The sequence below is a fragment of the Vollenhovia emeryi genome, unplaced genomic scaffold (genome assembly GCF_000949405.1).
Source record: "Vollenhovia emeryi isolate VEMERY1.0 unplaced genomic scaffold, V.emery_V1.0 DF939241.1, whole genome shotgun sequence".
NCBI classification, from domain to species: domain Eukaryota; kingdom Metazoa; phylum Arthropoda; class Insecta; order Hymenoptera; family Formicidae; genus Vollenhovia; species Vollenhovia emeryi.
In genome coordinates, this window is record NW_011967125.1 from 315,741 (window position 1) to 330,389 (window position 14,649).

At 32.3% G+C, this 14,649-nt stretch overlaps 4 protein-coding genes across 5 annotated transcripts; 1 reads left to right on the forward strand and 3 right to left on the reverse strand.

Annotated features, from left to right (window-relative positions):
* The first annotated feature begins 227 nt into the window (after positions 1–227).
* On the forward strand, positions 228–3,424 carry LOC105560134 (alpha/beta hydrolase domain-containing protein 13). Its single transcript, XM_012008977.1, has 6 exons — positions 228–424; positions 878–1,179; positions 1,292–1,523; positions 1,606–1,799; positions 1,913–2,073; positions 2,376–3,424. Exons 2-6 carry the CDS (start codon positions 1,014–1,016, stop codon positions 2,646–2,648), a joined length of 1,026 nt encoding a protein of 341 aa, XP_011864367.1. The 5' UTR covers positions 228–424; positions 878–1,013; the 3' UTR covers positions 2,649–3,424.
* Positions 3,149–6,238, reverse strand: LOC105560133 (toll-like receptor 8). The gene is made up of 5 exons (XM_012008976.1): positions 5,902–6,238; positions 5,037–5,458; positions 4,260–4,919; positions 3,992–4,194; positions 3,149–3,733 (listed from the first exon to the last, which is right to left on the reverse strand). The coding sequence occupies exons 1-5, from the start codon at positions 5,990–5,992 to the stop codon at positions 3,457–3,459; spliced, it is 1,653 nt and encodes a 550-aa protein (XP_011864366.1). The 5' UTR covers positions 5,993–6,238; the 3' UTR covers positions 3,149–3,456.
* A 132-nt stretch (positions 6,239–6,370) lies between these two features.
* Positions 6,371–8,249, reverse strand: LOC105560136 (DNA polymerase delta subunit 3-like). The gene is made up of 2 exons (XM_012008978.1): positions 8,065–8,249; positions 6,371–7,955 (listed from the first exon to the last, which is right to left on the reverse strand). Exons 1-2 carry the CDS (start codon positions 8,125–8,127, stop codon positions 6,603–6,605), a joined length of 1,416 nt encoding a protein of 471 aa, XP_011864368.1. The 5' UTR covers positions 8,128–8,249; the 3' UTR covers positions 6,371–6,602.
* A 445-nt stretch (positions 8,250–8,694) lies between these two features.
* On the reverse strand, positions 8,695–14,126 carry LOC105560137 (valine--tRNA ligase-like). Of its 2 annotated transcripts, XM_012008979.1 has the most exons (17): positions 14,004–14,126; positions 13,790–13,920; positions 13,419–13,650; positions 12,982–13,228; positions 12,644–12,872; positions 12,333–12,512; positions 12,009–12,133; positions 11,674–11,948; positions 11,240–11,519; positions 11,026–11,148; positions 10,769–10,876; positions 10,418–10,577; positions 9,976–10,247; positions 9,568–9,774; positions 9,318–9,429; positions 9,000–9,226; positions 8,695–8,872 (listed from the first exon to the last, which is right to left on the reverse strand). In XM_012008979.1, the coding sequence occupies exons 2-17, from the start codon at positions 13,902–13,904 to the stop codon at positions 8,807–8,809; spliced, it is 2,958 nt and encodes a 985-aa protein (XP_011864369.1). In that variant the 5' UTR covers positions 13,905–13,920; positions 14,004–14,126; the 3' UTR covers positions 8,695–8,806. The 2 variants fall into 2 exon arrangements, with proteins under 2 accessions (XP_011864369.1, XP_011864370.1); XM_012008980.1 differs by lacking the exons at positions 13,790–13,920; positions 14,004–14,126 and having other exon boundaries at positions 12,982–13,262; positions 13,419–13,541.
* Between the last annotated feature and the right edge of the window lie 523 nt (positions 14,127–14,649).

The window sequence follows — 14,649 nt, forward strand, 5'->3', positions numbered from 1 at the left end:
AGCACACCATGTTATCCCTTCCACCATGCTACGTAGTTCATGTCCACGTTTCCCCACTATTAATAAATAACGCCTCTCATTGGAGAATAGTCGCAATATGGCGATCAGGACAAAGCCAATCAAATCATGGCCATTGGCCATGTCCTTTTCATTTGCTGCGCTTCGAGTCGCAAAAGTGAGACGATATTCCCATCAGGTATTTCTTCCTTCGTGGACAATTGGCGCTCGCACATCTTCTGCACTTTTCTTTTCGGAGTCCTAGACCGTAAAGGTTAAATGAACATCTGGAATCATCATATTTTATGATTTTGACGTGCCAGTTTAATAATAATAATTGTGAAATAACTCGAAGAATATTCATTTGATGAACCGAAAACGCTTATTTTTTTTATTACAAAAATTCCACTCTGATTCGATCATTGAGGTTCGTTATAATTCCAATTGTTATTATCTCTCGTCTTGCAGGTTGGATTGTAATATACTTAGCTTTTATCGATAATTTACACAAACAGCTCGTTTAACTTATTCTTTTTATACATTTACGTTAAGAAGAGAACGAAAAGCAATTCAACAAATCTAGTTCCGTTTCGATTTCATTTCTTTATATGTAATCTATGAACAAAGTGAAAAGTTTGTGATCAATTGAAAAAAATTCTATTTACCATTTTTTATATACCTTGAAATAAAATTGATACAATTTCATTCGAGGCAATAAATTAAAACGTATAAATTTTCATATTATTTATTTGACAACAAACCGATACCACATTGCAATAAATTAAAGTTGAGAAGTGAAGTAAACGAATAGACCTAAAATAATTTCTTTTCACAATGTAGCGTTATGGAAACCTTTATCAATTTTCTGTACATATTCCAGGGGGAAGATGTGACAAGTTGCAGTGATTAATGGATCACCATGGCTGTTTTCAAATCAAAAGCTGTTTGTTTATTGAAAACTATTGGATTATCCAGATAACGCAAAGCATCTGTAAATTATACAAAACGTATAAATAATGTCCTTCAGAATACGTTTAGCTCGCAGCAGACCAATTAGACTTCTGGGGAATGTAGCCATGAAGTGTTGGGCTTTCAGTGGAGCATATATCCTCGTGTGCTTCTTTTTATATTGGCTGTACGGTGGAGTTTTGGCTTTCTTCTTGCTGTGTTTCGCCACAACTGGTTTGTACACGCATATTCTCTTTACTTTTTAGTAAAGCTTGTAATTTTTATTATTGAGTTCAAAGTGTTATATTAAGTTAAAGATGTAAGACTGAATTTTTTCTCATTACAGGAATACTCTATCACAGAGAAGATCAACTTCTTTATCATCCAGAACTCCCAACCCATTCGAGAGTTTACGTACCGGCTCCTTCAATATTTAGTTTACCTTATCAAAGTATATATACCAGAGCTGGAGATGGCACAATGCTGCACATGTTTTTCGTTTCTCAGCCAGAAGATAGAATGAGGAAGGTGCCTACGTTGCTGTTTCTCCATGGCAATGCTGGCAACATGGGCCATCGGTATTCATTATTTTACCACGTATTAATTTAGCATTATAGTAACAAGTTGTATCGTGATACATGAGACTTATGTTTCCTCCAGGTTGCAAAATATAGTAGGGCTCTATCATACTATTCAGTGCAACATTCTAATGTTAGAATACCGAGGGTATGGCCTGTCGCAGGGCACTCCTTCGGAGGAGGGTCTTTATATGGATGCTCGAGCAGGGATAGATTATCTGTTTAGTAGAACAGATATTAATACCAATGAGATCATAGTATTTGGTAGATCACTGGGTAAGGAATCTAATTTGATTACTTGGAATGCTTATTAGTGTTTTAAATTTAGGTTTTACTAATTACCAGTACTTGTAATAGTTCAATTTGATTAAATTGTAATTTTGATATAGGTGGAGCAATAGCCATTGATTTAGCCACGAAGGAGGAAAATTCACAGAGAATTTGGTGCCTTATACTTGAAAACACCTTCACCAGTATCCCAGATATGGCCGCCTTATTTGTAGGATCTAAATTTTTACAGTATTTGCCACTTTTTGTATACAAGAACAAGGTAAGCAGAACAGGGAAGATTTAGAATTCTTTCATTCGTTTTATATATAAGATTCTTTTGGTTCTCCTATTTTATAAATTAAATTTCTATAAAAAGAATAACATTTTCTATATTAAAAAAAATAGCATGTTTAGCAGATCTTTATAAATGATTATTTTTCTTAAAATTTATATATTCATTATATTTATATAATCTGTCTTCTATATTCTCATATTTATTCGCATTTTTATATGATTTTATATTTCTTGTATGATTCCTCACATTTCCGTACTTTTTATATCCACACCTAACTTTTGTTGCAGTATTTGTCTATTCTGAAAGTTCGCTCAGTCACAGTACCCACTCTGTTCATTTCCGGTCTGGCGGACACATTGGTACCACCCCGTATGATGCAAGACCTTTACAAGAATTGCCGAAGCATATACAAGCGTATACTTCCAATTGTCGATGGCACACATAACGAAACCTGGTGTCAGCCGAGTTATTATCAAAATATTAACAACTATCTGACTGAGCTCAGGGAAAATCCACATCCAAGGGTAACGTCTAGTCATTGGCAAATCGATAATGTTTAGTAATAAAACGCTTCTATTGTCACATCTATTGTCGTTTATTAATATCATAAACGTAAAGGTGTTACAGATGTAAAAGACTTGACCTTATCAAATTGAACTTTTTCTACTTTTCGTAGAGATTATCTTCGCGCGTTGCAAAAACGGAAAAGTCGATCTTATTGATTCAAAAGTGATTAATAACTATTGTTACGTCCAAATCGAATCATAATTAAATAAAATAATTATCTCAAATTATTGTAAGTCAATTCATTCAAATGATTTAACTAATTTCTTTTAATTGGCTTAGATTAATTTGATTTAATTATGATTAGTTAAATAAAATAATCAGTAATCGAAATAAAGTTCATTAATCAATGGAAAATAGATATAATTAAGTATCTCAAGAAATTCTATAACGTACGGGAACTAAGTGTGAATTAAGAATAGCAAAAGGTAAAAGTTCTTAAAAATACGATTTAAAGGTATGTGAAGAGAGTATTGTATGTGAATATTAGACAACTTTATTAAAGTAAGTTTATTTTGTAACTACTAAAGTATGCATGTATCCACAAAGATGAGATTTTTGACATGTTTCTTTATATAAATTGTATTGTATATTATATATGATTGCAGACCGTTCCTGTTACACAATAAGTACTATAGTAAAAAATTTAAAAAAGGATTATAAATTATAACAGCTAATTTATGCAATTTTTGCAAGAACTTGCATCAATTGCATATTATGTAAGTTGTGCTAAGAAAATAAAAAATATCTTTTATATTTTTTCCCAATAAAACAGTCCTCATGTTTTTATAAGAATAAAGAAATTTAAAGTCTACGATTGATTCGTCTTCTCTTCGTCATCATTCTTCGAGTCAATAGAATGCCGATTATCATTAGAATTGCAAGCAGAGCGATCGCCGTGGCCAAAACAGCAATCATTCCAGGACCAGTACTGAATGTCACGACCTGTTTACTAGAAACACTTGCAACGTTAACGGTTATTCTCTCCGAAAAATGTGAAGACTCATTGCAAAAGACTTCTCCCTTCCATTTATACCAATGGATCATTCTTTTGTTGGCTAATGGCGGTGGGCCAGCACATCTAATCAATAAATTGTGAAAATTAAGATATATTCTTTTATGAATGATATGGTGCAATATAAAAATTAAGAGAGATTACTTTGAAATTTAAGATATAACGATAATAATTTGTATGTAATTTTCACAAATAAATAGTAAATTAAATCAATTGTTAACTTAAGAATTCTAACTTAAAATATCGAGAAAGAAATAAGAGAAAGAAATCCCTAGTTTTTATTGCAGATAAGTTTTAAACGATTTGACAATATTATATAATTACCTCAAATCTTCTAAAAGGCTGAGTTTTCTAACGTAAAGTTTTGGGACTAATTCGTTCAACATCCATTGCAATGAGCAATTGCAAATAAATGGATTTCCTTGCAGATTAATGAGATAGCTTAAATTTGAAACATTTTTATTGTAAGCTTTTATATTAAATAGCTCTGATGGCAAGTGAATGAAATGATTGTTGCTCAAATCTAGCTGAAAAATGGAAAAAGATTATATAATAAACATATCTTTTACATAAAACGATATAAAATACTTACAGAGCATATGTTCATATGTTGAAAAACATTTTCTTGAATCATACTCAATTTTGTATTACTCGAAATAGTTACATTAATACAACCATTTTTTCTCTCCTTTAACATTAGAAATGATTCTTTGTCAATCTTCTCAATCGTCTCTATAAATCTTACTTCAAATAATTCCAAATTCAATTCAGACCAAATTCTTATGTCTTTCAGACGATTTCCATTGGCTTTAAAAACTCTTAAATTCGGAAAATTTTTCACAGAAATGCTTTCAGGTATTATTGTTAAATCATTGAAGGAAACATCTAGCATTTCCAAACTTTTCAGAAAAATTTCCGGAAAATCTGATAAAAAATTTCTACTAATATTTAAATTTTTTAATTCTTCTAGTAATGTTAAATTGTTATGTATGTTAGAAATATTATTGTTTTGAATGTTTAAGGTATGAATCGATGATCTTTGGAATGACATGGTATTAATAAGATTGTTCTCCGTGTGTAGTTCCAACAGTGACGATGGAAGATTTTGAAAATTTAGAGAGTGAAGTTGATTATTGTTAACGCGAAGAATCTTCAGATGCTGCATATTAACTAAAGGATTAGCCGAGAGAGTGGTAAATTTATTGAAGGAGAGATTTAAATATTCCAACGCCGGTGTACCATCAAGGAAATTCTATAAAATAAATGAATTTAATAGGCATAATGTTAATATATTATAATTATTATTATAACACTTATTATACATTACTAAATTCAGTAAAAATCTTCACTGTTAAAATGATCGTATTACCAAATCAATGAGACTGTTGCGAGACACATCAAGGATTTTCAATTTTGTTGTTGCATTTCCAGAGTTTTTCTCCAAATTGTTGATGTGATTATGACTCAGATTAAGTTTGGAGAGGAAAGAAGCTGTATTTAGAGTGGAAACATCGAAGCCCCAGAGTGAATTGCTAGAATAATCTAAATCTTCAAGCTCGTTTAAGGTCTTGAAGATGTCCGCATGTATATTATCCAGTTTATTTTGAGACAAATCCAATTTTTTCAAGTGTTTCAGATGTTTTAATTCATTTAGAGGTAGAAGCACTATATTGTTTTTTGAAAGAATAAGTTTGTTTAGTGGTCTATGCTTATCGAAGGTGAAAAGATCGAAGGTAAGAACTTCGTTAGTTCCCAAGTGTCTGTCATGACAATCAATAATTGGTCCTGTATCTGCAAGAACAACGATATGTAAATTGACATTTATGATTTATATTACTAATAAATTGACATTGTATTTATAATTAGTAATAGTAATACAATAGCAAAAGTCATATACTTATTATTTTTTAATCCACGATAATAAATTGACATTTATGACTTTACTAATCACATCTCCTGTTACAAATCATGTGATATTACTAATTATAATAACAACCATAACAACAAGAATATGAAACAATTGTTGAACAAGAAAATGACAACAATTATTACCACATTTATTGATTTCATTATTATTTATTAGTTTATTAAATTTTCTCTTACAAACTTTTCTTGAGAAACAATATAACTAATATTTATAATTAGTAATAGTAATACGATGGTAATACAATATCAAAAGTTATATACTTATTATTTTTTAATCCATTATAAGTGTTAACTTCTCTTGGACTTACTTGAGATAGAGCATGCACAGGTTATACATATATCACACCAACAGTGGTTGCACAGAAATAAAAGCAACAATGCAATAATGTTAAACATCATGATGTCCGCCCTGATTTTATGCGCAGGCGATTACTACATATTTAGTCACAGTAGATACACACCTACTATAGCCAATCCTGATAGCATATCTGATAAGTGCGTCAACCATGTGATCCGTTACATATTACTCATCTTACTTGCGAGAATTATGCGATAGATTTAATTTAATCAATTATCGAATTTCTTGATTATTCTGGGATATGCTGTATAGAAAATCAAATTATACACAGTAATAATTTTTATTCAATTATTTATTTTTATCTTCTTTAATCTGCTTAATATCTCATTTTTCAAATATATTCCAAAAGTAATAAAAAATACGTCATTTTTTTATACAAAAAAATTTCATTTTAAATAATACTTGAAAACAATTATTAATTTCAAGCAATATTTTTATATTTGACAATAGTGACAATAATGACCTTAATTCCCAAGCAATAAATTAACAAATGTTTGATCAGCATTCATATATGTATATAAACAGCACTCTCAAAGTCACAACTATTAAATTCAGTCATTACAAATATATAATTATTTATTAATGTACATTCAAATTATTTATGAAACAAATGAATATTTAGAACTATTTAGGCGATTTTGAGGAACAATTCTAAGACCTCTTGAAGAAATCCATTAAGGTAGATTGCTTCTTCTTTACTTTTTCTATCTTGGCCTCCTCTTTCTTCTCTTTCCTTTTAATCTCTTCTTTTTTTTCTTCTTCATCTTCCGAACAACTTACATAAACATGTTCCTTCTTTGTTACAAAGTATTCGCCTTCTTTATAAGTTTTACTAACTAACTTCAACACTTTTCTTTTCCCATTTTCATGTTTCTCTCTTGGTGGAGAAGGACTCTTTGGTTTCGCAAGAGTTTCCGGCTCCATTTCGGGAAATGATTCTTCCATCTCTATGTCACTTTGTATCTCCGAATCACTGGAGTCATTCTGTACGACAACTCTCTTCCGTTTCTTAGCATTTCTATCCGTCTCTTTACTTCTGTTGCGCTTTTTCCCATGCAAATTCTTCTTTTCTTTACTCGCTTCTTTTTCTTTACTTGATCTTTCGGTAAATTCCTCTTTAACATTATCATTTTTCTCTTCTGATGGCGTTACTTCTACATGTTTTGAAGATGTCGACTTTCCAAAAAAGTTATTCAAATTTCCTTTTTTCCCAGCATTATTTTGTGAAGATACTTTTTTAGTAGTAGAATTGGCCATGGAGTTTTTAGTTTTTCCAGTTGAATTTTTTATCTTTTCTGCAGAATCTTTATCTTTCTGGGCAAAATTTGTATCCTTCTCTACAGTGTCTTTTCCAGTTTTTAATTCTTCAGTTTCCTCCATTAAAGCTTGATCTGTCTCCGTTGAATCTTTATTCTTCACTGAATTTTTCTTCTTCAAAACGTTATCTTTCTTTATTGAGTTTCCATCACGTTCCTGGAAGGACGATTTCAATTTTTCAGGGCTCTTTGATTTTCCAGCCTTATTAAACAGATTATTAAATCCACTTTTCATTGCTGTCGTTGGATTCTTTTCTGTTTTTGGTGGATTTATTGAATTTGTAGACTTTGAACTTGTCGTATTTTCCATTGCAACCTTCTTGGCAACCGTGCCCCATCGTAATAGTTGCATTTCTTCATCACTTCGCTCTTTGCAAGCATCGCACTTTATTGCGCTGTAATTTATATCGCCGGAACCAGAAGTGGCAAGCAGTTCCAAATCCGCAAGCGGTTTATGGACACTGTAGACATGCTCCGACATAATTTTACTGAACTTTTCTTTAGCCTTAGATACATCGGACTCTCTGACAACCTCCACACGTATTCCTTTGTCCTTTAGAAGACCTATTAGCAAATATGTGCATTCAATGTTATTGCTTTTATGATATTTTTGATGGAACTCCCACAAGATCTGTTTTGCTATGTTAACGTGGACACGTAGTTCTTTGCTCAGCCATTTGTAGGTTACCTAAAAATATATTGCGTTAGATATGACACAAAATAACTAAAATTAAATATATGCACATAAAACACACAATGCAGAATATATTATATATAAATGATCGCGATAGAATTACCAGCTTGTCGTTGTCGAAAACATGGCCGGCCAAAGTTTCTAAATGCTCGTTCAATGCTTCCATAATAATTCTTCAATGATTTGTATTATAAATTTGTTAATTATCAATTCGGTCCTCCAGTTGTGTATGAACGTCAGTGTTGACGATCTAACCTAATTTTCTGGAGTAATAACTACATAAATACTGTCATAGATGTCATGAGTATAGAATTATAGATTCCCTACTTAACCGGCAGCGCATGTGACCACTTATAATTAAATCTATCAAAGCTTAATTCCTTTCTTTTTAAAATATGTATATAAAATATAATCAGAACGCACGGTCAATATATTTTATATTTATAGATATTGACATTCGCAACATCCAATTATAACTTATGCCGCTTCTATATTTAAATTTTAAATCATAATTGATCGTGACACGTAAAAGAAAGAAAATAGAAATCAATTAGATTCGTGTGTGCTGTTAACTTGGTACACTTCAACATTTAAACACAATTTAAAAGAACAACCTAAAATTTTAATTAAACTACATTGGACTTAATTGGATTGAACGTGTAATTAACTATTGTTCTCGCAAGTATGTTGTGTAAACTTTTATATATTTGACTGGAAGGAACTAAATCCGAAGTGTATGAATAGTTCTTTTTTTATTTATACATATAATAATTACATTATTTACAGAGAGGGACATGAGTAAATGGAAATTATAATGTTGCACGTACTATTTGGCTTTCTTCTTCTTAGTGCACTCCTGAGTTATTCTTCTTCGCAATATTCTTCTTAACTTGTTCCAATACCGATGTATCCTATAAATTACATGCATCACAAACCCTTTGTATTTAAAAGATAATTACGTTATAATTAATAATATAAATGGTAGGAGGATAAAATTTAATTTATATTAGAATTGAGCACCGTGTGCTTTTCATTTACCATGACTGTAATAAGTAACGAGCAATTGTTTGTATGCATGTATTGGATGGTACAAATACTGCCACCGTCGAAATTATTGTCATTCGTCGTTGTCATCATCCTATTAAAATTATCATCACTCGCCGATTCCGTTACACGGACGTTCCAGACTCGGCTTACTCCTTTGATCAGGTTCACATTCTCCAGATAAAAATGATAGTCGCGCATATTTCCAACCAAAATATTAACTGTGCAATTACGAGTAATTTATTAAAATTTATTCTGTATATATTTAAATTATGTATAATTAGCATCTCTACCTCGTTAATCATCACTTACCTTCTGGATTAGACTTCTTGCTCACATTCGCCATGCAGCTTCTAATCGCATTTATCACATCTATGAGTTCACACATCCTTTCCTCCAACTCAACATTTCTCAGATGCTCGAACTATTAAAAGAACAAGTTAGAATGGAAAATGAATAAAAGTAAATTATCTAATTGTGTAATAGTATTTAGAATGAAACAAAAGAGAGCAAGTTATATCAAAAAGAGTAATAATATGAAGATTATTTGCTTCGTATATACCTCGCATGGCATCGGATAGGAAGTCTCAAGCAACGAGGCGACTGACAGAAATCCTGGAAGCCCCTTCTTGGCAAGTCTCAGATATAAATCGTCCGATAAGTAAGGTGTGACAGGTGAGAGGATGCGTAATGACACTTCCAAACATTTTGCAAGAGTGTTGGAATGCCCAGCGGAATTACCATCTTTGAACCCAAATTTTGTACCCTCCTATATTTAAAGGAAGAAAAAAATATTTTTTTTTCACTAAAATAAAGAGTTACTTATTGAGTAAATAGAGTAAATTAATTATACATGTAAACCGCATTATTATTTTGTGGTAAACAAAATCTTAATAGTCTTAAACAATTTAGAAAAACCTTAAATGGTATTGTTAATTATATCAAGTAATATTATGCATTTATATCATACCACATAGAAATCGCAAAATTCATAGTGCAAAAATTGGCGAATCGCAGCGATCGCTTTATGAAAATTTCGCTCGGCAAACGCATCATTCACCATTTCCACCATCCACGATAATCGACTCAGAATCCATCGATCGAGATCATTCTCCTTTCCATTATTTTCGTGTTGTTCATCTTCCTTTGTCATCAGCAAGACGTATTTGCTTGCCTGCCAGATCTTGTTGCAAAAGTACTTGCTTGTTCGACAATCATCCACATCAAAACTGATGGTGTGACCTATAGGAGAGGAGACTAAATATGTAGTAGTATAATAAAAATAATGCAACTCATTACTCAGTACTCAAACTTGATCATTACTTTTCTATTCTTAAATTTTTTTTAATATCTAAAACTTAAAATTCTCTTAAATCTTTTTCTCTCTTTCTTAAGATTTTCAAGTTGCTTACTCTTAATATTACGTGCACATAATGATAGTCTCAAGGCATCGACACCGCAATCTGGTATTCCCGCCGAGTACGTTTTTGAATTAACACGTAATGTTCGCTGTAATTCTTCGGCGCTAAGAATACCAGCCGTGTGACTGCGTCTTGCTTGCTCGTTCAATTCCTGCATTATTTATAATTATGTATTCCAGTCAATTTAAAAATAACAAAATTATAACGTATTAATTTTAAAAAATAATCTTAGTTTGTTAGAATTTAATTAATTTTTATTATTCACAGAGATTCTGCGAATTTTTATATTATAAGAGTATCAAAACAAATAAAATAATTGCTATAGTTTCGAAAAATATTTACCTCAAAGGTACAACCATTGATAATGTTTTCAGGCGAGATAACATTGCCAGAGCTCTTAGACATTTTCTTGCCGTTGCCGTCACACAAGACACCATGAAGTAGAACTTGCTATATACATAATTGCATAATTTATAATTATCAATTGTATTATTAATTTAAGCACACAAAGATATTTCTTAAGACTAAAGTATAGTCTCTTAACAATATTATATGTATACTTTCAAAAATAGATATAAATAATTTGTGTCTAATTATACTTTAAAAGGCAAACGCTGTGTCAATTCCAGACTTAGCATCACCATCCTCGCTACCCAAAACACGAGAATATCATGGCCTGTTTCCATCAGTGTTAGCGGATAGTGTCTTGCCATATCCTCCGTCTATAAATTTTAGCGATATACATAAGAAAATATTTATAAAGTTGTATCTAATAAAATATATACATATACAGAGAGAAGAATAAAGACTAACATTTTTCGGCCAGCCAAGCGTAGCGAATGGCACAATTGACGAGGAAAACCATGTATCTAGGACATCTGGATCCTGACGTAAACTCACTGTATCTCCGTATTTCTCTCGTGCGAGAGAATACGCTTCTTCTTCGGATCGTGCGATTATCCACGAAGTGGTACTGTTGCTACTGGTTGAAAAAATATCACTATCGCCATCCTCGTCTTTACCATCAGCATGAATTACAGAATACGCTGGTATGCGATGACCCCACCATAACTGCCTCGACACGCACCAGTCCCTGAAGAAAAATTTAACTTGTTATATTATACATTAAATACTGCATCTCTTTATTCATTCCATTACTTATATACACGCTTGAATGTATGTTTATCTATTTATTTACTTCATTCTTATGTTTATGTATTTATTTAATAATTTTACGATAATTTTACCTAGGATTTCCGAGCCACTTGTACCACATTTGTTCGTGAATGTCGTCATCGCTTGGATCGATTTTGAGTTTACCATTCGCAACAGCTTCACAGGCCTGCTTAGCCATTGTCTCACAGCGCAAGAACCACTGTTCCTTTGGCAAGTACTCAATCACATCATGTGTACGCGAACATAGTGGCAGTATCATTCGGTGATTATCTTCCACACCTCTCACCATACCTCGTGCCGATAGTTGATTCATTAGTTTTATCCGTGTAATGAATCTCGGGACTCCCTGAGATAATTTATTATTAATCTGGTAAGAAATAAATGAGTCTTGTGTACGGAGTCATACCTTGAATTCCTTGCACGCATCCGTCATGTTGCCATCTTCACCAATAACACTAATAAGTGGCAAGTCATGTTTTATGGCGATGCTGTAATCTAAGCGATCGTGCGCCGGTGTAATTTTCACTGCACCTGTAAAACAAAATACTCACCAATAATAAATAAAATAAATGGCGATCAGTTGAGTAAAATATAAATACGTGAGTGGAATTAATCTAGTAACATAAATAAAAGTTTTTATCTAGAATAATTTCTAGAAGTTTGCATTCTTCTAATTTTTCTGTATTAAATACATATTAAATTTATCAATGTATTCTAGATAAATTTTTACCGGTGCCAAATTCTCTCTTGACCGAAGAGTCGGCTATGATGGGTATACAAGTCTCTCTTATGGGGTGTAAAACGTGCTGACCAATGTATCTCGAATATCTATCGTCGTTTGGATGCACAGCAATCGCCACATCTCCAAAAATGGTCTCAGGCCTAGTTGTGGCAACTATCAGTTCCTCCTCTGCGAAACCGAAATATAATATTTACATATCTGCTAGAAAATTAAAGTAACAAAATGCAGGCCTTTAGAAAACATAGATTATTTTTAACTCTTTACATACACTTTTAGTTGGTATAAATTTTTATACTTACTCGAATCTTTGATTGGATATGCTAGCTTGATTAACTGGCCGAAAGTGATCTTGGTATTATAGCCGGGTAACTGGAGTCGCGTCTTACCGTTCACCACAAAGTCCTCGACTTCGATTTCTGAGATTGTGCTGCGCAGAGCTGGCGACCAATTAACAAGGTCTCTGGCTCTGTATAACAGATTTCTCTCGTTTAGCCGTACGAACGTTTCTGTCACTGCCGCACTATGACTCTGCAAAGGCATAAATGAAAATTCAATAATACTGTAACAAATAAATGTAAAACAACAAATATAATTGTAACAATGAATATTGGTACTAGTGGCAACAGAAAAATATTACTTCATCGATGGTGAAGTATTCTCTGTCCCAATCGAGCGTAGCGCCAAGGGCTTTCAACTGCTCCTTAATAACCGCGGCTTTTTCCGCCTTCCACTGCCAGATTAATTGCGTGAACTCGGCACGGCCCACGTCTTGTCGCGTAACATTGCGCGTATTCCGCAATGTACGTTCCACTATCGCCTGTGTTGCAATTCCTGCATGGTCCAGACCCGGTATCCACAACACTGGATGACCCTTCATTCTGTGCCTGTGTGTATGTGCGTGAGCAGTAGAGAAAAAATCTATAATATAATGGTAAATTTACCTATAATAAGTAAATAATAGCGCAATACAAATTCCATAACATGTAATGTCTAATAACGTTATAACGTACGTTATGTTATTGTACAATATTCTAGACGTATCATACGTTATATTACATATATATTTTTACTAACCATCTCGCCAGAACATCTTGGATTGTAACGGTAAGTGCATGACCCAGATGTAATATTCCTGTAATATTAGGTGGTGGTAAAATCATACTAAAAGTTTCTCTGGCTTCCTTTTCATCTTGTGCATTGTTGCTCGTTCTCTTTGTTATCCTAGATGAGGCAAAGTACTTGTTACATTGCCAGACGTCATACCAGCCTTTTGCTACATCCTTTGGCTTAAAAGTTGCAGGAAAATCTGTGTTGTAACATAAATTTTTGAATAATAATGCAGACTATATTATCTCCTTTATTCTTATTAATTTGTAATTGATTTGCTTACTTGCAGGCTTTAACGTATACAAATCTATAAAAAAGTAAGATAATACAGAAAATACCTGTTAGTCTTTTATTGTTGCATTCCGTTGCAGTTGCGGTAGAAGTACAATAACGTAATCTCCGACAGTAAAAACTTACTTGTAGGAAAGGACGATTGAACAATGTATGTTTCATTTTTATTTGTTGAAGTCTGTTTGCAAGAATTTTAATGAAATTATAGTAAAAGACGAGAACTTGACGTTTTTCATTAGTCAACTAGCTATTTGCACTTACCATACGTTTCTTTACAAACTCTCTAACCGTGCAGATGAACAAGTTCAAACTAGAACTTAACCTCAAACCTTGTATTTATTATCAGTCATACAATATAAAAATTCTTAAAAATCACATCCGTTTTCATTTTATGGTTTCTGCTTCTTTTCGATTTCACTCCTTCAATGATTTGTTAACTTTTAAGTTTAAACTTTTGGGATTTGCAGAATATTTACAGCCGGTAAAAGCGTTTATAAGCTTACCAATTGGTAATTTTTAGCCTGTCTTTTGAATCTTTGAATTTTCAATATCAAACTTTAGAACTTACAATTGTTCGAAAAATTCCTAGAATTTTTCAGATAGTGTAACCCCCCCCCCCCCCCGCTGCCCGTTCATGTTCTCCTGATACTGTGTCAATTTTTAAAACTTCTGAATTTCGTGATTCAAAATCCCAAATTCTCGGAATGGCAATTTTTGAAATTTTAAATAGTGCAATTTCTTTGCCGATTATAATTTTCTGATTCTTTGTTGATCTTCGTGAGTTCTAATTTTGGCATTGAAATGTCGAAAGTCAAATTAAAAAAATGTGACTAAAAATATTCATATAGTACGTTAAAGGAAGAGATGTGGAAGAATGTAGTTTAATTAGTATATCATATAACACATA